The sequence below is a fragment of the Candida metapsilosis genome, assembly GCF_017655625.1.
Source record: "Candida metapsilosis strain BP57 chromosome Unknown scaffold5, whole genome shotgun sequence".
In the NCBI taxonomy this organism is placed as follows: domain Eukaryota; kingdom Fungi; phylum Ascomycota; class Pichiomycetes; order Serinales; family Debaryomycetaceae; genus Lodderomyces; species Lodderomyces metapsilosis.
Genome location: NW_027138163.1, coordinates 846170 through 867932, shown reverse-complemented (window position 1 = coordinate 867932; position 21763 = coordinate 846170). Strand labels below are relative to the sequence as shown.

Genomic DNA, 21763 nt, shown 5'->3' with positions numbered 1-21763 from the left:
AAGCAGAAAAAAAAAAAAATTTAGCTCCCGAAAAGCGCTTTAAATCAGCTCTTCTCATAAATGCTACTACAGTAATGCAAAGATGGTTCAGACAACACCGTGCTATAGTTTTAAACACATACATACGAAGGCATCTACTACGACATCGCTCATATTCCACAAGAACAGCATTTTTCAATAAAAACCCCACTCAATCACTCCCCGAAAAGCTTTCCACATACTTTTCCAATCTATTGACTGAACAACACGACAAGATGTTGGACCACCCAGTTCAAGGACTCATTGATAAAGTTCCTAATCTAGCCCGAGATTTGAGAAAGTCTATGGATATCGAAAACAAGCTTTTCACAGTTCTTTCGTATGATCCAGTCTTGATTGATCCGCGACTATACCTTCACTTTTACGACCCCACGGTAACATCTTCCGTCAAGAAGTTAATGCTAGAGAGACTTTTATACCATCAGCAGTATAGCGCGTGTTGGCAACTATTTCTTGGTGATACATTGGATGATTTAGATTTGTTTTTAGAAACGACAAAGAGGTTTATAAAGAAGCAGAGAAACGATTTTGCCGTAATTGACCTAATTATTAATATGCCAGACTTTGGAGAAAACGAAGCCTATCACTCTCTGGTTTTGAATGCGTTGACAAACACATTTGATTTTGATGCACGCCAGTTACAACAAACATACTTCAATGTTAAGGAATTACAAAACATAAACGATCTACTAGCATTCCCAAGAAATGATTTTATTTCAACAGCCTTGTGTTCAAAACAAGCAGTGAAGGTGTTGTATAATGAAGGAACCACCGCCCAACAATTTCAAGAGATCGTGTTACAAACCCCCGATCTTATTATACGACCAGGATGGATCAGTTTTATACTACCCAAGTTTGAGTTTTGGTCTTGTATGATTTTTACAACCCCACCTCCCCGGATTATACCCTTTATAGATGCCATAAAGGTGATATTATCAAGAGGTGTTCGGCTAACTGACATGGACACGTTATATATGCTTCATTCGGACGCAACTCCATTTTCCATCTTCCTGGTTTATAAGTTATCGCCTATGCAAAAGCTGATTTTAAACTATTTGATAAAAGTTTTGGTAAATGAGTCCAACCACGAAGAGTTGAAAGCCGCCTACTTGAGTACAAGAAGACAACTTGAATTGCCAGTTGTAATATCCTGTGTTAATAAGCTACTACTAAATGAGCCTCATGTTTTGCCATTACTAAAACAACTTGAAAAGTCTACACGAGAGAAAGTAGTCCTTGGACTTAGTTACCCCACTGCATCACACTATGTGGAACTAATCATTTACTTCAACAATAATCAAAAAATTGCCCGCCATTTAATCACAAAGTTTTCCGGCTCACCTTACTCAAACGTTGAGAATTTAACTTCACTAGCTACATCAAATATCAATTCTAAAAGAACGTTACTTGAAATCTTTCGTTCAACTTTACTTCGAGCTCAAATTATTGACGCTGGTTTCATATCAATCATATTGAACGTCATTTTGCGAAAAACCGTGCCCAATAAAGGAGCTTTCAAAAGATCATTTGACGCACTAGATCATAAGCAGAAATCAATCGTACACAACACATTCAGGTCAATTGGGCAAACATTGTCTCTTTTGAACGAAACGCATTTAGCATTTGCATTGGATTCAATCTACAATGCAATTCATAACGATTCCTTTTATTACAATGGCGATAAATCAGCGCAACAATACCTCCTCAAGCTGTTATCAAATGAAGCTTTTAGATTTATTGTGCGCAAAGATGATCGCGTACAAATACTACAAACTACAATGGGTCAAATGACCACACCAACATTCTGGGTCAAATATTGGCTCATCTACTCAATGGTGATTGACGACTTTTCCAACGCCATCAAACTTTTGGAGTTCTATCAAAAGAGCAAACGTGACTTGATTCAATTTTTCCCCGCCATGATATTTGGAATCATTCAGTCGCAGCAAATGGACATCAATGGCAAGATGAAATACATTGATCATTTTTTCAAACAAGCAAGGAAACTCCAATATCAAAACGTTTTGAAATATAAAGCCGGAATGGAAATCATTACTCGTCTTCAAAAAGCTTCAAAGAATGGGGTTTTGAACAACGAGTCTATCAAGTTGCTCACGGATTGGAGCCAAAAGAATCGCTACGTGAGAAGGGCTATTCACATAGAGCGAAAAAAGAAAGATTGATTAATCATCTATTGATCATATCCACATACGTTCTGAATTTTTTCTAAAAGTTGTCTGCCAATTTATTTATTTTCCCTCCCAATTTCAGTTCCATGTAACGATTTTCACCAGGAATTCAATGCAATGACGTTTGTTAATATTTGGATAGCTCTACTCTTGATTCTTTTAAAGCACTTACAGGAAAAAAAAATCGCCTCCATTTTCTGTCCTTGCACTTGGCTAAATATAATGCAATTGACACTATATAAGCATAGTTGGGTGATGATACGCCCCATATTTAATAAAACTCATTCTATCCTTACTGTCTCTTGCCTCTCATTCTCTTGTTAGTGAACTGCAACAAAGTTAGTATACACGTAAGAAGGGGCTGACGCCGACATAAAGTCTTTTTCAGTACATACCCATACTCTAATTTGCAAAGGGGTTACACCGCACTTTCCAGCAATTAATTCCCTTTCTCGTCGATTAGGAGACTGCTTGACAAGAAAAATTCGTTCAAGTAGCTCTTTTGATGATGAAGACAATCGTTTTCGGGGTTTTCTCAACGCACTCCAACGTCCATTCAAATGTGTTTCTTGAAAGGTTAGGTTACTTCTCATTGAACTGTTCCCTATTGAAATCGTAACCCGACGCAAAAAAAACTTACTTTTGCATTGCAAGGGCCGTGACATCTGGTTCTCCATCTCAAAGCTTTCCATACTTAGTAAAGTACTAGGTAGTTGACTCAATCCCCACTCAAGCCTTGGGTCCACGGGCCCGCAATTACTCTATTGAAAAGGTTAGTCAATAACAAATAGCTCGGAAAATTGAGACATACTTTTAGATCTTGTAAAAACAGGTGGGGAGTGCCTGTAGTTTCTTCATTCGACTTGTCTGAAGCAGAGAAGCTTGACGCAGTCGTATTTGTTAGTTTCTCTAGAGAAGCTAAGCTACTTAATAGTTTTTGGCCTTTGTAGTGTTCTGAATTCATGGAATGCCTTTCTTTGGAATGGACAGGGAGTTGGGAATAATGTAGTGTAAAAAATTATTTTATATTTACAGAAATTCTGAAACATGAGATCAAAAAATAATTAATGTTTTATTTGAATACGTCTTCAGTTACTATACCATAATTACAGCTTAACGATGTACTGCTGATTTTGAATCCGGTAGTGTAGCGCCTTATTTTGGGTCTCTTTGTACGATTTGCGGATTTCTTCAACCTAAATCTATGTTTTTTAGGAACACTTTGGTTCAATTTCTTCAAAATTTCCACAGTCATTAATGACCCTTTGCTATCTTGACCATATAATTTATTGTTTTGTAATTTCAGGTTGTATGCCATTTTCTTCCTGTCATACCATGCCGATTCTGTTATCGATAGATATTCAAAATAAATTTTGAAAGAGGTATCGGCTTGACCCCAAAGCTTTCAAATAAGTTAGTATTATAACCAAATTATGCTATAAAAGATACTTACTTGTGAGACCCCTTTCGAAACTGTCCTTAGCTCGTACGTGTTTTCTTTAAGCAAACTGGAAAGGGCACTTCGAGCAATAATAAAGCTATTTCTCGATCGAAATTTGCTTGCCTTCTCTGTAATTTTTGAAGTGAATTGAACGAATCCGGAGATGCTTTTGTTTGGGGTAACATTGATGGACAAAAGGGGGAAGGAATTATCGTCTGTAAAATCTTTTAAACACTTGGAGATTCTTTTACCTACTTTCGGAAAACGAAACATATAGCTGGACATTGATGCTGTGCTCATAAGCCAATGGGTGCCTATTTGCTGATTTGTTGGGAATTTGATTAATATAATAGCACTTCGGGGCGTCTCTATATGTTTCACATGAATACACAAAGCTCGAAATGATCACGTGCATCAAATCTTAACATTTTTCTCATTGAGACAATTATGTACTCCACGTTGTTTTGTTAAAGGGCATTTCCATAGCATGAATTGAAGTTACATGCTCGCTGCTGATAACGAAGAAGAGGTTCTGTCGTATTTATGGTTGAGTTGGACATTTGATCTTTTACTCGTTAACCTGTGTACTTCCAACCATTTAGCTTTCGCAGACTATGATCCCCATGTGAACTTATGTCCGTGGGGTAATAATCGGAGAGAGGGGAAACGTTTGTCTTTAGGCTTCCTCCATTGAGCACACTAAAAAGAAACACCCTGTCGGATCTCACAAGATGAAATCAATCAATTCATCAACAGCTGCCTGGATGTATGGGTAAGTTTTATACTTCATGAATAGAAACTACGACGATAAGCTTTGCAAACTTAGATTTCTTTGCGAGCTAATTTAGACTCAATTCTGATGAAGTTTTTACAATATAAAAATGATTGTGTTAGAAATGCAATAGCCTATATGTCGTGAACAAGTTTATATCCAACAACAAAAGCAGTGAAACTTACTGATCCTCGAAGAAAAATGCACACAGCCATTTTCAATTATATATACCTTGAGTAATCATCTGGAACTGATCGTACAACCTGGTATACATGCTGTTTAAACTTTTGCCGACCAATGATATTTCAACGAATTGATCAATCGCTTCGTCTGGCAACAGCAATTGAAGCCTCTGCTCTAGCATAACGCTTGTGCTTTCTCCATTGTTGAAGCATGGGAGGCTGGAATCCTTCTGCATCAACTGAACAATACTCACTATTTGATCTGACTCTTTCCTCAAAACCTTGAAACAGTCCTTACAGACTTCAACGAATAATTGGTAAAATTGTGATTCAATACCTCCTAGTAAATCAACATATTCTGTAGTGAGTTTAAATGGAGCAGCTTCAAACCCGATATTAGAGCCAGGGGAGTTGCCTAGCAAAAATCCAAAATCAATGTGAATGATGTGACCTTCGTGGTCAAGCATAATATTTCCGTTGTGTCTGTCTTTGATTTGTAGCACGTAGCAGATTATTGAGTAAGATGCCAAGCTTCGAGCAAAGTTTTCTTGCGCTTGTTTATATTTGCGACTACTTTCACCACCATAAAGTTTTTCAAAGTAATCTCTCAAGGTAAAAATTCTTCCCTTGGTATTGGAGCCACTTGCAATAGAGAGCTCTGTGAGTGATTTCTTGATTGAATGTATCGACATTGCATTGGTAATAGTCTCAACTAGCCCTGCATTTGCGCTGGTTATAAGAATCTTCATTCTCTTGGTCCAGAATGGCACTCTATGCTTTTTCCATATGTTGGAAATCATTGTAATTAATTGACATGCAAATGCCTCTTGGGGTAAATCGTCTCCGTTTTTAACAATAACTGAGCATAAATCCCAATTTTTTAAGTGCCCATAAGCGCTCGCCTTCCTTATTCTCTGTTTCTTTTCATTCCAATCCTCACTGATCTTGAAGTCATTCTCTAGTTTACGTTGACCTGCATCTTGTTCATCTGTTTTCAACTCCTTCATTATCTCGTAGTCAATACTCTCAAATTGATCTTGCAACGATATCATCGAATCTATGATTCTTGTTTTAATGGCTATGAACTGCTGGGTATTTGCTTGTCCGGAATTTTCTAATTGTTGTAGCATCACCGATGCGATCCGCATTTGGTCTGCAAGAACCAGGGAGTCTACAGGGTTCGTAACTCCTGGAGCTGCTAGCAGAGGACTTTTGGTCCCATCTTGTGATAAGCGTGGGGATTTAGAGCCCACTCTTGATGCAGCCCATTCACGACTCTCCCTCCGGGATCCTAAAATCGACAACTCCCCCAAGTCAGTTTCAATGTTACCGATGCTATCCAACCCTTCTTGGTTTGGGATGCTTTTAACGTCAGAAGAAAGCGACTCCACGTCATTATGGTTAAGCTCATAGCTGCGCTTTGAATCTGATTCTTGCAACTTTCTATTAATTAGCCTTTGATTATACTCGGTAAATGGATTGAAATCCAATTCGTCACTTAAATACTCAATTAGAAGCAAGTATGGCACTCTCTCAGCTGAATTTAGCACACATGCCTCGTTTATACTCAACTTCAAAATTTTATGGAACTTCTTGTTCTTATTGCTGGTGACTGGTAACAACTGCGGAATGTCAATCTCAGATGGTAAAAGAGATTCATTTATGATTGCTAATTCAGCCCGTAGTGCCGATACTCTTGCCGCTTTGGGAACCAGTGCCAACCTCATTGATATATCCTGAAGGGACATGATAAATTCAGTTTCATTCTTGGAATAATTCACTCTCAATATTTTGAGAAGCTCTTGATACAGCTTCGATTTTGAAGATAAACTTTGTGAGCTCACCCTTTTCGTGCCCGCATCAGTCGAGTTCCTGTTCAATACGAGTTCCAGCTCCGACTCTGTAGTATACGGCCCAATTTCCGACCGTGATGTTGGGAGATCTGGTAACGACTGAGAACTTAGGTTGACATCGATCTCCTTACGTTCTGGTATATCGCTTGAAAGAGCTCTCCCTCTAGTTCGACCCTTCTTTAGTTTAATGTTCGTATTGATTCTCCATTCATCACTAACAGACGAAAATGCCGCTTCCTTTGAATATTCACTTCTAGACAAGACTTTTCCATCCGTGTTATTACCTCGAGAAGACTCTAAACTATCCTGCAGACAATTGGGTGTTGTACCCCTTAAGTTTTGAAGGTCAGGAAGTTCAGGTGTCTTTCTTCTATTTTCTCTTGACTCTTGATATTCCAGTGCGCTGCTAGAGTATGCCTCCTCGGACATCTTTTGATTTTTCAACGTCAAATTTCGTGTTAGATTTTTATGAAAATTTGCTAACTTGAAAATAAGCGACTTTTGCTGCTTACCTTGTGATTTAATTATTGGCAAAACGTAACCATGCGCATTAGGTAATGCGAAAGATGACACCATAGCGCCACTCAATACCAATGCAGGATGTAAATTTTCTCTAAACTCCTTGAAACCAGATTTGGGATTCTCCACATTGAATAGTATACTCTGCAACTTGTTGATAAAATTTCGTACCACTTGAAATGCGTATGAAGCCGGCTCATTTCTGAGTTCGAAAAGTTTCGCTTGGAGCATCCAAAACACTACCAAGCTAAAATGAGGATAAATTTCACTATACCTTAGCATGAGTTCCTCCAAAGCCATCGACTCCGTCTCAAAGGTAACCAAAAGTTGGATGAACTGAGGAATGAAGAATTCTAACTCCTCATAAGAAAAAGAATGAAGTCTCTGCACCAATGCGTGATGAATTCCAATACTACCTGCATTCTCTCGTAGTAGGTCAATACATTGTAGCAAAGATAACTGTGACGAATAAATGTCCTTCCTCAATCTTTCCTTCTGAGACATTTGAAGGCATGTATTGTTTAGAACAATTCTGAAATATCGCTGGGAAGTTTTCTTTTTTTTTTTTTTTTTTTTTTGCTTTTAGATTTGGCCGCGTTCAATCAAGTGCACGTATATTAAAAGACAAACAATCAAATCAGTTTTAAACACTCTACACTCTAAACTGGAAGAGAGATCTAAATTGAACCACACATAGCCATTGACGTACATTCATTTAGGCTCGAAATGCATCAGGATACATGCTGGTCTCTATAAGGTGGAATCTCGAACCTGCCATCTACTTTTTGGCCAGGCAAAAAGGGTGCGACACTCAAAATTTCACGAGAAAGTTCTTCCGGGGAGTCGCTGAGGCTGATCTGCTTATTAATTACAAATTCTAAGTCCTTAAGATTGGACTCCTTTGGACCAATCGACCTGAAGTATTGGGGTTGAAAATCAACGCCATCTTCATTGCGCTTTTTGGCCCTCTCACGTTGTTCGTTCTCAACCTTGAACTTTTCTTCAGTAGCCGTTTCGTGATCTCTACGAGCAAGAGCATCTATGGTAGGTTTCCATAATCTTCTGGATTCGAATTCATGTTGTTCTTCTAAAGGTCTCACCTTGGGCTTCACCTGTTTAGTCTTATGTGTGTTAACGTACACCTCTTTTGCTCCAGTTTTCAAATTCTTTATATCAATCACATCATTCCACTTACCTGTTATATGGAACAATTCTTCAGAAGTACCGATTTTTTTGATCACACCATCAACTGCATCATACGTGCCGCTAATGAACCCTTTAGTTTTAAACTCGATATCTGCTTCAAACCCGGAAGCTTCGCACTTCACTACCATATGGTCACCCAATTCGGTCCTCATTTTTCCAAAAAGGATTCCTCTGCAATAGACGTTTGGCTGATTCATGACATACTCCTCGTCATTCCACTTACCAAGAGTTACATGCGCCCACCCCTCCATTATTGCCGCAGACGAATTACCCAAAAATCTTGATTTAGGAACTAAAGTTCCATCGACTCTTATCTTCTCTTGTGGCACCAAGTAAAAATACGAAGACTTCGGTGGATGATGAGATGTTTGTTCTGAAAGATAATACGCTTCGCCTGCATTATCTGGCAAGTTATCCCAGTAACAAGCAAAAGTTTCTCCTAACACCGGATTCAATGGTTTTTTCACAGCCTTCGGAGCAATGTGCCAAGAAGCGAGGTACCATCTCAAAACGTCGATAAATCTATCTAATGGGTCGGAAGTATGGTTTGCAAGGAGGAGAAGATCCGGAATTTGAAAGAAATTTGTGATCCTTTCAAGCATAGATTTCTTTTCCAAAATGAAAGTTGGAAGAGTTATCTTACTCAAATCCATACCAGGTCTCAACTGAGCAATGATTCCCATTAAAATACTTTGTCCTTCATTATCAACCTCGTCTATGTCGTCTGAATTCTCTTTCTCTGTAACTTGACTGTTGTGATCGGAGACACCAGGATCACCTCCGGAACTTTTCAATTTCAATTTATCTAACTTCGAAGTCAACCCCATGAGTACCAATTGTAAGTATAGATGTATTGCCAGCCTTAGTGAACGAGAAGAAAGCAAAGAATTGAGCAACAAACCAATTTTATAGGGATCCTTCAAATTCTCAAAGTTGCCGAAAAATTGAAACAAATGCACTACCGCATGTTTATTTTGCTGAGAAATCCAAGCGGGTCATAGCATAAGTCGCCGTTCTCGCCACGAAAACATAACAGAGAGGCATATCATCGAGAGTCCAGTTGTTTTGAGTTGAGTAAGTGCTCTTGGATCACGAGGAAGGCCAAAGGTCGAGTTGTCAAGATCACTTACGGGGCAGAGGGTACAGCATGGTCAAATCAAGAGCGTACATATACAAGATAGTTGTGATACGTAGCCAGTCTCTTCCTTGTGAAGAGACGTATTACTTATGAACAACGCGAGACCTGATGATATCTCTTCTAATGATTCATGACCGATTCACTTGCGTTTCATAGAAATTTTTAAACGTGGGAAAAAATGTTTCCGATCTCCATCAAGGAATTGTCATATGAAAATAGTTTTTCTTTAAATAAAGTCAAGAATCCTGAAACAATAGATACTGCATCTATCATTATACACTTACAACGAGGCGTACCACTTAGTTATGACACATGGGCAGCATTCATCGACGGTTCAGGTCTTATATGATTTTATCGTGAACATGTGCTCCTCAAGCACAATCAACTACGAAATCATGAACTCTGACATCCAAAATATAACCAAATCCATAGAATTGGAGATATCGAACAGTAGGGAAGACAAAACAGACGCCAATACTTTAATTGCCATCAACAAGTGCACAAGATTGCTTGAGTGTATTACATTAAAAAGGCTAGAGTTGTCTGGGCGACCTTCAAAGCTGCAAATCCGAATACAACAACCCTCAAAATTGCTGTCTCACATGCACAAAACGGCATGTAATGGGCGAGTCCAGAAGATTTCTGACGAGAAGCTCAAAAACGATGAAGTCACTAAAGCACACAAGCGTCTACTGAAGAATAATTTGGAGATACTTGAGAATTGGTTTGATGAAAATTTCACTGATCCATATCTAGACAGCGCCTCACTCGAATTCTTGATTCGGGAAACAGGATTGTCAAAATCTCAGATACAAAATTGGTACGTTAATAATAAGTGCTTCTATACAATTCTCGTTATACTAACAATTACAGGGTTTCCAATCGAAGAAGAAAAGAAAGAAATGTGAAAATTACTCCAGAGATAGCTGAGCTTATCGCCTGACTAAAACCAGTAATTCCAAATCCGTTTGTAAACTGGTTTTTGCTTCTCCAAGATTTTCTTTTCCTCGATTTCTGCTCGAAGCAAGTCTAAATCAACTTGTCTTCTTCCAGAATCAATATCAATTTCATTCATTGGTGTATATATTCTCCAGTTCCTGGTGTATAATTTATGTCCAACGTAAAAGATTAATATGACGACAGCTCCCAAGTAGTTTTGGAAAAAATGCTCTGCACTTGCTGGTTTACCAATTGGAAACAAAGCAGTCCAAAATTGTATGCCCAAAACGGTAAGCAAGAATCCCATGGCATAGATCGAGCCATAGACACCAGTGACTGACGTGAATGTCAACTCCTCCAATGACCTTCCTTGTGTACGCAATGCTTGTCTAAATATGAAATGACAAAATGCAATATTGAACCAAGAAAATAGCGTCGCAAGTCCAGCAACACTCAAAAGCCAATTAAACACAGTACTTTGGTCCTTGTAGGCAGCAAGGAAACAAAGTAAGCCAAATACCGCTGAAAGAGCTAATCCTCCCAACGGACGACCTTTCCTGTCGACATAACCCAAAATTTTTGGAGCCAATCCTTGCGTTCCCAATGACTGTACTGTACGTGAGCATCCAAATACCGCTGAGTTACCAACTGAAAGGATTGAAATCAAGATACAAGCGTTGAAAATTGACGGGAGTGCATGGATTCCACCGTTTTTAATTGCAATGACAAATGGAGATGTAGATGAAGTTCCAGCACCAAGGAGATCGGGCGAGTTATAAGGCACCAACAAACTAATCATGGTCAATGAAAGAAAATAAAACAAAATAAGTCTCCAAAATACTTGACGAATTGCCTTTGGAAGGGTTTCTCTTGGATTTCTCGTTTCGGCACTGGCCAAGCCCACCATTTCGGAACCTGCCATTGAATAGGACGCCGTAACAAAAGTGGTGGCAACTCCTTTGAAACCATTGGCAAAAGCGCCCTTACCGATATGCCAATTTCTTGCACCAATAAAGTCATGTGTTGGTCCCCCTCCACATACTAAAACAACTCCCAATATTATGAACCCCACAATAGCTATGATTTTGAGAATGGTTAAATAGTATTCCGCTTCACCGTAACCCTTAACACCAAATAAATTAATCCCGTAAATGAATACATAGAATATGGCCACCCAACTTGCTGGATTTATCTTGTCATTCCAATAAGTTATGCACATTGCTGCTGCAACCAACTCCAAGGGCAACACAAACAACCACATGATTGCATAGTTCCATCCGACAGCAAATCCCCATGATGGGTCGATGAACCGAGTTGCATATGTCGAGAAAGCACCATTAACAGGAAAAGCGACACACAATTCTCCTAAAGCATGTATAACACAGAAAACCATTGTTCCAACTAGACCCCAAGCAATTATCAAACTGGCCGGTCCACCTTGACTCAATGAGCCTCCAGACCCAATCAACAAACCGGTACCTATAGATCCACCAAGGGCAATCATTTGAACATGTCGGTTTTTCAAATCTCGATGTAGATCTCCCTCTCTCGAAGCATTAGCTTCTAGATCACCGAAAGAACTCTGGGGTTTAATTTCTGACTCATCAGCTCTTTTGAAGGAATCTTTGAATCGAGTCCATCTGGTCGAGTTTTCAGTACTGGTTAGCTCTACACTGGTTGTAGGGTCCTCCTCTTTGAAACTCATATTGTAGATAAGATAAGCTGGAGATATGAATTAAAAGGTCAGTTGGAAAATGTCTTATCCACAGGTATATATATTTTAAGTTTGAACGAATGAGTCAGGTCAAAGTTTTTATGGGGAAACTGCAATAATAGAAAAGAGAAAGAAAAATTTTATATAACGCCAGCTCGTGCGAGAAATACTTCGAACGGCATTTTGCAATCAAGAAAAAAATTATAACTTAAAGTTTGCAGCTGCATAAGCGCGAAATCCGACAAATCAGATTCAAGTTTCAATCAAAGTGGGTGGTGGTGCATTGTTTGAATTAAATATGCAAGTTCTTTTCATTGTGAGCTTTGGCGCTAAACTTTGGTTACGGAAAGTAGAATCACCTGTTGCGGTTTAAGCTAACTCCTCTTTAGGCAATTGTCCCGGCCCGCCGTAAATATGGAAAAGGAAGAAAAAAAATTCTTCAAATTGCCTTTTCATCAGGTCGTGTGGTGGCAAAGACCGATGAGGGGGGGGCACTGACCCTTCAAGAGTGTTAGTGACGAGTTGTAAAGAATCGTGTAAGGTGGTGGGGAGACACGAAAGGTCCTAAACTGTCAAAAGTGAAAGAAAATTTGAATATGAAATTTAGGAAATGTAGGGTCCTATTTATATGTTGGGTTTTGATAAATTCCACTTCGCTTATTGACGGCAATGTCCTGAAATTGAGCCGCACGAAACACGGTTAAGTAAAGAGACAATAATTTTACGAAATTTGATTGTTCAGATATGCTTGAGCATTTGCGAATGTAGCAGTTACTATAACGAGCAAGAGAAGGGGCTGTTATTGTCTCTACTGTCTTAGGGAGGTCAAGACTGAGTTTCATCAAAGTTTGAAAAAATTTGCATAATTTTGGATTAAAAAGATGAGATTCAGCTTTAGAACGTGGCAATATGGAAACATTGAGTGACTTCACTTTTTGTAATAAAAGTACTTTTTCTCCACTAAAGGATTCATAAGCAACGAAGTTATCAGGCCCTAAGACCAATCTACTAGGCTACACTGGCCGAAGAGGGTAGAGCCCTTATGAGGTCGTGTTTTGGGATAAGAAAAGTTTAAATGGAATAATTTACTTCAGTACACGACTTTTGTTTTGAGCGTCACTGATAATCCATTTGCTTTCAAGGATACTAGAGTTTCTAGAAACGACCTTATATCAAGATAGTTCTTTTAGAGGTTGAGTTTGAAGAAGAGAAATATATCTATACTGCTTCAAACAAGTCACGACGCTACAATTTCAAGACACCTACAATTTCAGAGTATGTCGTTCAACACGCAAGCCACACCAATGTTTTGGAACAACGAATATCAGACACACGCTTTACCCAATCAGAAAGAAGAATGCGATTCGTATGGTGGAGCACCGGAGTTTGCAGAGTTGAATCAAGAGAATATAGCTTCCTTCAACCAGCAACTGAATGATCCATGCGAGTTATTAAATGGACCACCTCAGCAATCACCTTATGATCCAGCGAATTATCAAAATGGAAACAACAACTTTGCCACTCAAGGGCAGCAAATGGTGTATGAAGAATCACTGAATGGACACCACTACTACGATACCCAAGCTCATAATTCACAGGGTAACGTTAGCTATACATCAAATGATTTGTCACCACACGCAGCCAATATGAACCAGCTTGCTTCACCGGGAACTTCAGAAACATCTGCAAATTATGATATTGACAAGAAAGTCTTGAGCGAGCAGGTGAATGCAAACAAAAGAAAGTCAAAGAGGGCATTGTTGGATGAAGAAGATGCAAAATTGATAGCTAGAGACGATTCTGAATTGACCGAAGACGAATTGCAATTGAAAAGAAAAGCACAGAATAGAGCAGCACAACGTGCCTTTAGGGAGCGGAAGGAAACAAAATTGAAAGAATTAGAAGCCAAATTACTACAAAGTGAAGAAGAGAGGCAGAAATTGATGGAACAGCTTGAAATAATTAGGAAACAGAATTTGTCTATTTGTACAGAGAATGAAATCTTGAGGACGAATGAGGGCTCACTAATAGCGAGCAGGACACCAGTTAACAAGTTTCATTTCCCGCAATCTCAAGATGATTTCATCAGTGAAATAACTCGCGGCACAAACCACGAGGTGAAAAGAGATTCCATTAATAAAGTATATGACAATTCCCAAGGTGAGAAATTGCTAGCTCTTGGTGCGGTTTGGGATTACCTACAGATCAAAGCTGAGGAGGCAAACTTGGATTTAACAACTATTGATTTTAATGAAGTCATGGATAAATTGAGAGGTAATGAGAGGTGTCATGGTTATGGTCCTGCATATCCCCTTAGTTTAGTCCAGGAAGCTATAGAGACCAGTTTTAAGTAGAAAGATGAGAAGAAAAGATTGTTTGATATTTGTGTATTTGTATGTGGCTTTAGAATATTCTAGCAAAAACAAAAAAAAAAAAAAATATAAAATCATTCTCTCTCTCTCCATCGATAATATTCTATAACTCAAAAGAAGTATACTCAAACTCCTCTACTTAGACCAAACCACATATCAATACAATCAACATGACCACGGCTGACGAATACAAAGCAGAAGGAAATAAATACTTTGCCGCAAAGGAATTTGAAAAGGCAATTGAATCGTTCACAAAAGCTATCGAAGCCTCGCCAGAACCAAACCACGTTCTTTACTCCAATCGTTCTGGGTCCTATGCATCGTTAAAAGAGTATGACCAAGCATTGAAAGATGCAGAGGAGTGCATCAAAATTAACCCTTCTTGGCCCAAAGGTTACAACAGAGTTGGTGGAGCTCAATTTGGATTAGGAAACTTGGAGGATGCACAAAAGGCATACGAGAAATGCTTGTCATTAGACTCCAACAATGCTCAAGCCAAGGAAGGGTTAAAGTCTGTTGAAAATGCCATTAAGGCACGTAATTCTAGTGCTGATATGGGATTGGGTGCTATATTCCAAGATCCAAATTTGATCACGAAATTAAAGAGCAACCCAAAGACTAGCGAGTTGATGAAGGATCCTGATTTGGTTGCTAAAATTTTGCAAATTCAAGCCAACCCTCAAGCTAACGCCACTCAACTTTTGTCTGATCCAAGATTGATGACCATAATGGCAACATTGATGGGTATCGATATGGATTTCCCAACTGAAGGTGCCAACCAAGGACAAGAAACTTCCTCCTCAAATGAGCCAAAGGCAGAAACCGAAAAGAAGGAGGAACCAAAACCTACAAAGGAATCAGAGGAAAAGAATGAAGTGGACAATGAAGGAGATGTCGAAATGAAAGATGCCACCGAAGGCGATAAGGCTGCCGCAGACAAAGCAAAGGCCGAGGGTAACACACTTTACAAGCAGCGCAAGTTTGATGATGCAATTGCAGCTTATAAAAAGGCTTGGGAATTACATAAAGATATTACCTACTTGAATAATCGTGCCGCTGCGGAATACGAAAAGGGGGATTACGATGCAGCCATTGCCACATGCAACAAAGCTGTCGATGAGGGAAGAGATATGAGAGCGGATTACAAATTAATCGCCAAGTCATTCGCTAGATTGGGTAACATATATTTGAAAAAGGATGATCTAGAACAAGCTGTCAAATACTTTGACAAGTCATTAACTGAACATCGTACACCAGATGTTTTAAACAAGTTGAGAAGCACACAAAGGGAAATCAAAACAAGAGAAGCCAAAGCTTATATCAACCCCGAGAAAGCAGAGGAAGCACGTTTGGAAGGAAAAGAGTACTTTACCAAAGGTGATTGGCCAAATGCTGTCAAAGCATATGGTGAAATGATCAAGAGAGCTCCTGAGGATCCAAGAGGTTACTCTAATAGAGCTGCAGCATTAGTCAAGTTGTTGTCATTCCCTGATGCAGTAAGAGACTGTGACACTGCCATTGAGAAGGACCCAGATTTTATTAGAGCATACATTAGAAAAGCCAATGCTCAATTATTGATGAAGGAATATAGTCATTGTATGGAGACGCTTAATGAAGCTCGTGAAAAGGATTCCAAGTTGGGAGGAAAGAATTTGCATGAGATTGATCAAATGTTTGGCAAGGCTAGTACTCAAAGGTTTCAAGCCATTGATGGAGAAACCCCAGAGCAAACTATGGAAAGAGTTTCGAAAGATCCTGAAATTGTACAAATTTTGCAAGATCCAGTGATGCAAGGTATATTATCTCAAGCCAGAGATAACCCGGCCGCCTTACAAGAGCACATGAAGAATCCAGAAGTGGCTAAGAAGGTTAATATGTTGATTGCTGCTGGTGTTATTCGTACTAGATAAGCGGAATGTGTAAAGTTTTTGTAGATAAGTAAAATACACGAGTGGGTTACGATGTATGAGAGCGGGGAGGACTTAATGCAATAGTCATCATCTCTTTACTTCCATCTGGTGACAACTGCTCGATTTTATAGACTCGGGCTTTTGGAACTTCTTGATGGTTCTTTCAAATACCAGTGATACTGTTTAAAAAATCATCTCTGTCATTTCAACGACTTGAGTCACTTCTATTGCATGAAGCACATAGGGTTAATACAAGATCGTATACAATTGTGCCATCTTCATTTTTTTTGTGTCGAAGCCTACGGGGCATTAGTAAGCAAAACATTATGAAGAGGTTTCCATATATGGACTCATCCGAGATTTTAATTACACCCAGTCACAAAAATGTAGTCAACAACAGCTGCGGCATTTCGAGAACAAGAGCATTTGCCTCGACCGTCTCTCATCTTCTATTGTTTTGTAAACTTGGGTCACAAAGACGCTCTACACAAAGATGGACTTCGGCTCGGGTGTGGAGGATTTATAGCCAGTTCGTATATGTTTACATTCCGAAACGCGATTCCCGTTTCAAGTGTGAATATCTAGAAGTGACTTGTATATAAAGCAATTGATTCAATCCTTAAGCTATGGTCTATTATATGCGTATGCTTTTATTTATATGTACAGTTATGTAGTTATGGTAATGCAATGAATAATGACGTTATTCAATCACCTCTTACTCATCAGGTGTCTCCCGAGGCTCATCCATATTTGCTCCATCAACAAATTCATTACCAAATTGAGGCCATATCTCCGATTGCTGATTGTCAATGCTCATTATATTTCCAGGATCAAATGATTCTTGGAAACTGGGCACAATTCCAGCAAGTTGGGCAGTTTGTGGACCCAACATAGACGACGTGTGTTGTTGTTGTCCGGAAGCGTTCTGCTGCAATTCAATTTGATGAGCTTGGGGAACCGTATTGGGCAAGTATTGATGCGATGCTGTTGACGAGGTGTCCAGATATCTTGGAGCATAGTTTGGCATGAAATTCAGCGGTGGCGGCATCAGCAGCGGATCATGTTGTGCAAGGTAAGTGTGAGGTTGCGACAGCGAGAGTGGCCGTTGTTGATGAGGCTGGCCATGAAACATAGCCTGTGGCTGAAGCAGATGACTTAGTTGAGAAAAAGGGTCATATAGTAATTGACTCATTTGACGAGAGTTATACTGCAGTTGTGGCATTTCAAGTGTTTGCAGGTGCTGACTGTGGTTGTCGCCAAGCTTTTCCTTCGTTGATTGGCTGGATTGATGCAATTGCTGAAAGGGTATCGAGTGCGAGGAGTACTGTGGTTGAGAATAACCAGCCTCGTTCTCACTGTAATCTTCCTCAAATCCCAGTCTAACCTTTGTAGAGCTCAGCGGTGAAACAGCACGTTTCAAAATACCATCAATCTTCCTGTTTGTCGGACTCTTATTTCCCTTCTCCGGAATAGGATTGCTGATTTCGCTGCTGGCACTGGTGGAGGTATTGCCTTTGCTCATGCTGCTGATACTTTTGCCACTACCACTTCCACTACTTTCGCTGTTGCCAGTAGCAGTACCACTTTTGTCATTGTTGGACGTAGCTGGTTTGCGGTTTACCCCTGTAGTATCAGCTGAGGATTCAGTATCCGTAAAGTTATAAGCACGAAACCACATTTCAAACACTTTGGAAGTTGAGACCTGATTCATTCCCAATTGTCCTTCTGGGGTGTAAAACTCGGGAAATTGCTGCGGTAAATCCAAATGTGTCTGCAATGCCTTATTCTTGGAAAATAATTTAGTCTTTAACCCCTTATTGGTAATATTCATAAAGATTCGTAACAAGTATCTAGTAGTCAAGTCATATAACTTTTGTCGAATGCAATTGCGTTGAATTTTAACGTCTCTAGTTGAATTCTTAAAACTGAAAAAGTCCAATGAAACTTCAATCATTAGTTTCAAATCAGTTTCCGCTTCAGACGAGTTTGGATTGGCAAAGTGTACACTAGCCAAATGGCAAAAAGCAGCAAAGGGTTCGTACAAGTACCAGCTGAATGCAGTATATGACATTGTTTGCAAATTAAAACTCTTGACAATATGTAAGATAGTCCTTGCACTTTCAAGGGAAATATGTCTGTATTCACTTACTTTCTCAGCCAAGGCTTCATCAGTTCCACCCGGTGGGATTTCTTGAATAGCCACCCGATTGATGGTCATTAAATGCTGATAGTAGTTCATATACATGGAAAGAAAGTTGTTAAGCCCAGAATCAAATGCCAAAACTTGGTCCAGTGGTTTGTTCAATGTCGTGAAAAAGAATCGAGGGTCATTGTAGTAGCATATTGTAATTGGAGGTTGAAACAATTTTGCTAGGTCACGCATTTGTTTGTTGATTTGATCAATGTACGCGAATATCTTGATCAACTTCATATTCTGTGACGAGATACTGTATATCCAGTCAAAAGATTGCAACCTAATTTTAGTCAACTGGTACAAGAAGTATGCAGCACTTCTGTGCAAAGTTTTATTCTCAGCCAACTCATACAAGTTTGAAACATTCTTCAGAATCTTTGCATCTTCCCACAATGCACGCATTCGATCTATACTTGACTGCACCATGATTAAAGTAGACTTATCACCATCAATGAGACTAGTCAACCCATCCTCTCTCACCTGTACCGGCTTACCATACCGATAGCAATACGCCACTTCGAAAGTTTGACAAAACCACCATAATCTCTTGCGCATAAACCGTTCATGCCAGCTTAATCCTTCATATGTCTCAGGGCGATGAAATCCCAAATCTTGCGCATATCTAGTAGCTATGGCAATTGGAATATGAGTCAGCTTAATTGAAGACATCACAGTTTGCAAATAAATGACAAATAATGCCAATGCTTGTACAGTTTCAATCCCTTCACAAGATAAAACCAACCGGTTATAATAGAAAACAGCCGAAAAGAAACACTTTGTATCAAGTTCGACTAGTTGCTTGTTAGTCATTGACTGTAAAAGCGGCGAAGAATGTTTCGAAGTCTTTTTCATCGTAGTTACATTCCTCTCATCGACAACATCCGATATACAAAGTGCTACCAGCACCGACATTATCATAAATTCAGACCAGGTAAAGGATCTTAGCTTTGGACCGAGTCCCTTTGTGTAGCACTTTTTATTATTTTTGAAATAACTTTCGAATAAGCTTTTAATGTATGATGGCTCGCAAATGTAAGAAACAATGTATATATCATCAAGATAATTCAATAATTCGAGTGGAACCGAGGAGTCGGTGAAGGTATTATCCATAAGATCAGTCCTATTGCGAATAACAGATTTAATTGGTTGACAGATCGAGTCCATGAATGCATGCGAATAATAGTTGTATATGGAGCCGACAAGTAGAATATCTTTCACTTCAGTTCGATTGTTTGGCCCTAGTCCACGGAATAGTGACTCTAGTGACGATTTTGAAAAGATGTCAATTATGCCATGTGATCCAAACTTGTTGTTTTTAATCTCCGGATATGAAGAGGACTCATTAGTCTCTATGCATCGAGGCTCTGGACCATCATCTTTTAGATTGGCAGTTTCCTCATCAGCGATAGTTGGTTGCAATTCATCACTTGTCAGTTTTCTCGCCCCGCGTATTTCTTCAGTCAAAGAACCTAGCAAATCCTCAATTCTATCCAATCTCAGGTTTACTTGATCAATTGTTTGAGCCTTAGTTTTCTTTTCTGGCTTTTCTGGCTTGGGCTTGGGGACCTTTGGTGCCTTTGGCGGTTTTGGTGGCTTGGGTTTCTTCTCGGGATCAGCCACATAGATGCATTCTCCTTCATTGTTATCTTTGCAGTTTGAACAAGGTAAATTTCCATCACATTTAACCTTCTTTTTACGACAATATGTACAAGCTTTCGAAACGCGAGGTCGTTTCCTCTTTAATCCCTCACCTTGGTTATGTGTTGATGAATCAAATTGTCTCGGAGACAACGGTATCGAGATGCTATCTTGAGTGATTGTGCTACCACTTGTACCAGATGATTGAAGTCTCGGTCGACGAGAGATTGACGTTGTCGCTGAATTGCTGCTCGAGGGAGGGTTTTGTTGTTGAGAAGAGGATTCAGTAGTGTTGGATTGTGAGGGAGAACTTTGATGAGCCAGTGTTGACGGTATAGTGGCTAAAGGATCCAGCATTTTGGATTGCAATATAATTTTTAGTGTTTGATAAGTTGTTAGCTCGGCATGGATCTTATAAATCGAGCAACTAGGAAACGGACTATCTAGTGATGATTTGGGGAAGCTTGAAGTAGTAAGTGCTTTCTTTGTTTGGTTCTATTGACAAGTCTCTCGAGGTTTTGGCGCTTGTTGATTCACCCTTCAACACGGAGATAGGGAAGATGAATGGATTGGTTAGTGGATTTGCAAAAGAAGACAAGAGATATGAGGTTTTTCAAAATTTCGTAAAAAGAGAATGGTTTCTCTTTGCCTATTAATTTCCACCGTTTTTCCTTTTGTTGAGAGAAAAGTAAGGCAAAGATTCCCCCATTTATAATAATAGTAAAAATAGTAATTTACCCTTTTGTCTTACACCCAATTGTTTATTGTTCTTTCATTGAGGTTCTTTTGTACTCTCTTTTAAATTTTTTGTTTAAAGAGTGCATTAAAAGAGAAATTTCTCTTTCATTTTTTTTTTTTTTCTTTCCCTTTTGTCTCGAGTGCAAAGCATTTGCCATAATGTACACAATAATGGTTCATAATTATCTACCATCCACAATACTAAAGAGGGGGAAACTATGAAAGGAATCATAAATACAGGACAGAATGGGATCACAGTAATATCAACGTTCATGCATTATCCGCTTACTTGTGATGGCTTTTGTTTTTCTTTTGTTCGGTTGTCGGCGTTAAATGCTATGAACGAAAGTCAGTGCTGTCTTATTCCTTTCATTGTTTGGGAGAAGCTTTTGCAAATATAATATTTTCCTTATTTTAGCACATTTGTAAAGACGTTTTCTTTACAAAAACAATGTAAATGTGTTGGCGTCATGCAGTTCGATGGATACAAATATGCATAAACGTCAAAGGCGTGTTTGGAGAAGCACTTTCCATTTCTATTTGCGTTTTGTTTCTAATGGTGACCTCACCTTCTACATATTTAATACTCTGTGCGCCGAAGATTCAATTTCGTTTCTTTCAAATTCTACAACATTTTATAAATTACACAAATGGTAACTATTGTCGAGCGAGTGAACAAGGAACACAAAGCTATATCGCATCTTAATTTTTGTTCGCTTTTGGTAGTTTTTCTAGACTTTTACCATAGGTTACGAAAGGTGGTAATTTGACCCGGGGTGTATTGTACAGCCATAACGAGGGGTGCAAACAAAACCAATGACGGTGCATAACGAGGCTTTATTGTGTTTGCAAATTTCAATAAATAGATCTGAGACATGTTTCTACTTTGTTCTAGGCTTCTCCGAATGGAATCGTGAAT

The 21763-nt window shown here is 39.1% G+C and overlaps 9 protein-coding genes across 9 annotated transcripts; 4 read left to right on the top strand and 5 right to left on the bottom strand. All coding sequences in view use genetic code 12, as the record gives it.

Moving 5' to 3' along the window:
* Positions 1 to 74: 74 nt before the first annotated feature.
* I9W82_004120 (uncharacterized protein) lies at positions 75 to 2222 on the top strand (the record flags this gene model as incomplete). The annotated part of the gene is made up of 1 exon (XM_067693160.1): positions 75 to 2222. The coding sequence occupies one exon, from the start codon at positions 75 to 77 to the stop codon at positions 2220 to 2222; it is 2148 nt and encodes a 715-aa protein (XP_067547708.1).
* A 1078-nt stretch (positions 2223 to 3300) lies between these two features.
* On the bottom strand, positions 3301 to 3854 carry MTLA2 (Mtla2p; the record flags this gene model as incomplete). The annotated part of the gene is made up of 2 exons (XM_067693158.1): positions 3301 to 3630; positions 3738 to 3854. 2 exons carry the CDS (start codon positions 3852 to 3854, stop codon positions 3301 to 3303), a joined length of 447 nt encoding a protein of 148 aa, XP_067547707.1.
* An 804-nt stretch (positions 3855 to 4658) lies between these two features.
* Positions 4659 to 7499, bottom strand: PIKA (1-phosphatidylinositol 4-kinase; the record flags this gene model as incomplete). Its single annotated transcript, XM_067693157.1, has 1 exon — positions 4659 to 7499. The coding sequence occupies one exon, from the start codon at positions 7497 to 7499 to the stop codon at positions 4659 to 4661; it is 2841 nt and encodes a 946-aa protein (XP_067547706.1).
* Positions 7500 to 7726: 227 nt separating this feature from the next.
* On the bottom strand, positions 7727 to 9028 carry OBPA (oxysterol-binding protein related protein; the record flags this gene model as incomplete). Its single annotated transcript, XM_067693156.1, has 1 exon — positions 7727 to 9028. The coding sequence occupies one exon, from the start codon at positions 9026 to 9028 to the stop codon at positions 7727 to 7729; it is 1302 nt and encodes a 433-aa protein (XP_067547705.1).
* A 706-nt stretch (positions 9029 to 9734) lies between these two features.
* Positions 9735 to 10247, top strand: I9W82_004116 (homeobox domain-containing protein; the record flags this gene model as incomplete). Its single annotated transcript, XM_067693155.1, has 1 exon — positions 9735 to 10247. The coding sequence occupies one exon, from the start codon at positions 9735 to 9737 to the stop codon at positions 10245 to 10247; it is 513 nt and encodes a 170-aa protein (XP_067547704.1).
* Positions 10248 to 10282: 35 nt separating this feature from the next.
* Positions 10283 to 11983, bottom strand: HIP1 (Hip1p; the record flags this gene model as incomplete). The annotated part of the gene is made up of 1 exon (XM_067693154.1): positions 10283 to 11983. One exon carries the CDS (start codon positions 11981 to 11983, stop codon positions 10283 to 10285), a length of 1701 nt encoding a protein of 566 aa, XP_067547703.1.
* A 1286-nt stretch (positions 11984 to 13269) lies between these two features.
* FCR3 (Fcr3p) lies at positions 13270 to 14346 on the top strand (the record flags this gene model as incomplete). Its single annotated transcript, XM_067693153.1, has 1 exon — positions 13270 to 14346. One exon carries the CDS (start codon positions 13270 to 13272, stop codon positions 14344 to 14346), a length of 1077 nt encoding a protein of 358 aa, XP_067547702.1.
* Positions 14347 to 14534: 188 nt separating this feature from the next.
* Positions 14535 to 16274, top strand: STI1 (Hsp90 cochaperone; the record flags this gene model as incomplete). Its single annotated transcript, XM_067693152.1, has 1 exon — positions 14535 to 16274. The coding sequence occupies one exon, from the start codon at positions 14535 to 14537 to the stop codon at positions 16272 to 16274; it is 1740 nt and encodes a 579-aa protein (XP_067547701.1).
* Positions 16275 to 16989: 715 nt separating this feature from the next.
* HAL9 (Hal9p) lies at positions 16990 to 20463 on the bottom strand (the record flags this gene model as incomplete). Its single annotated transcript, XM_067693151.1, has 1 exon — positions 16990 to 20463. The coding sequence occupies one exon, from the start codon at positions 20461 to 20463 to the stop codon at positions 16990 to 16992; it is 3474 nt and encodes a 1157-aa protein (XP_067547700.1).
* Positions 20464 to 21763: the final 1300 nt, after the last annotated feature.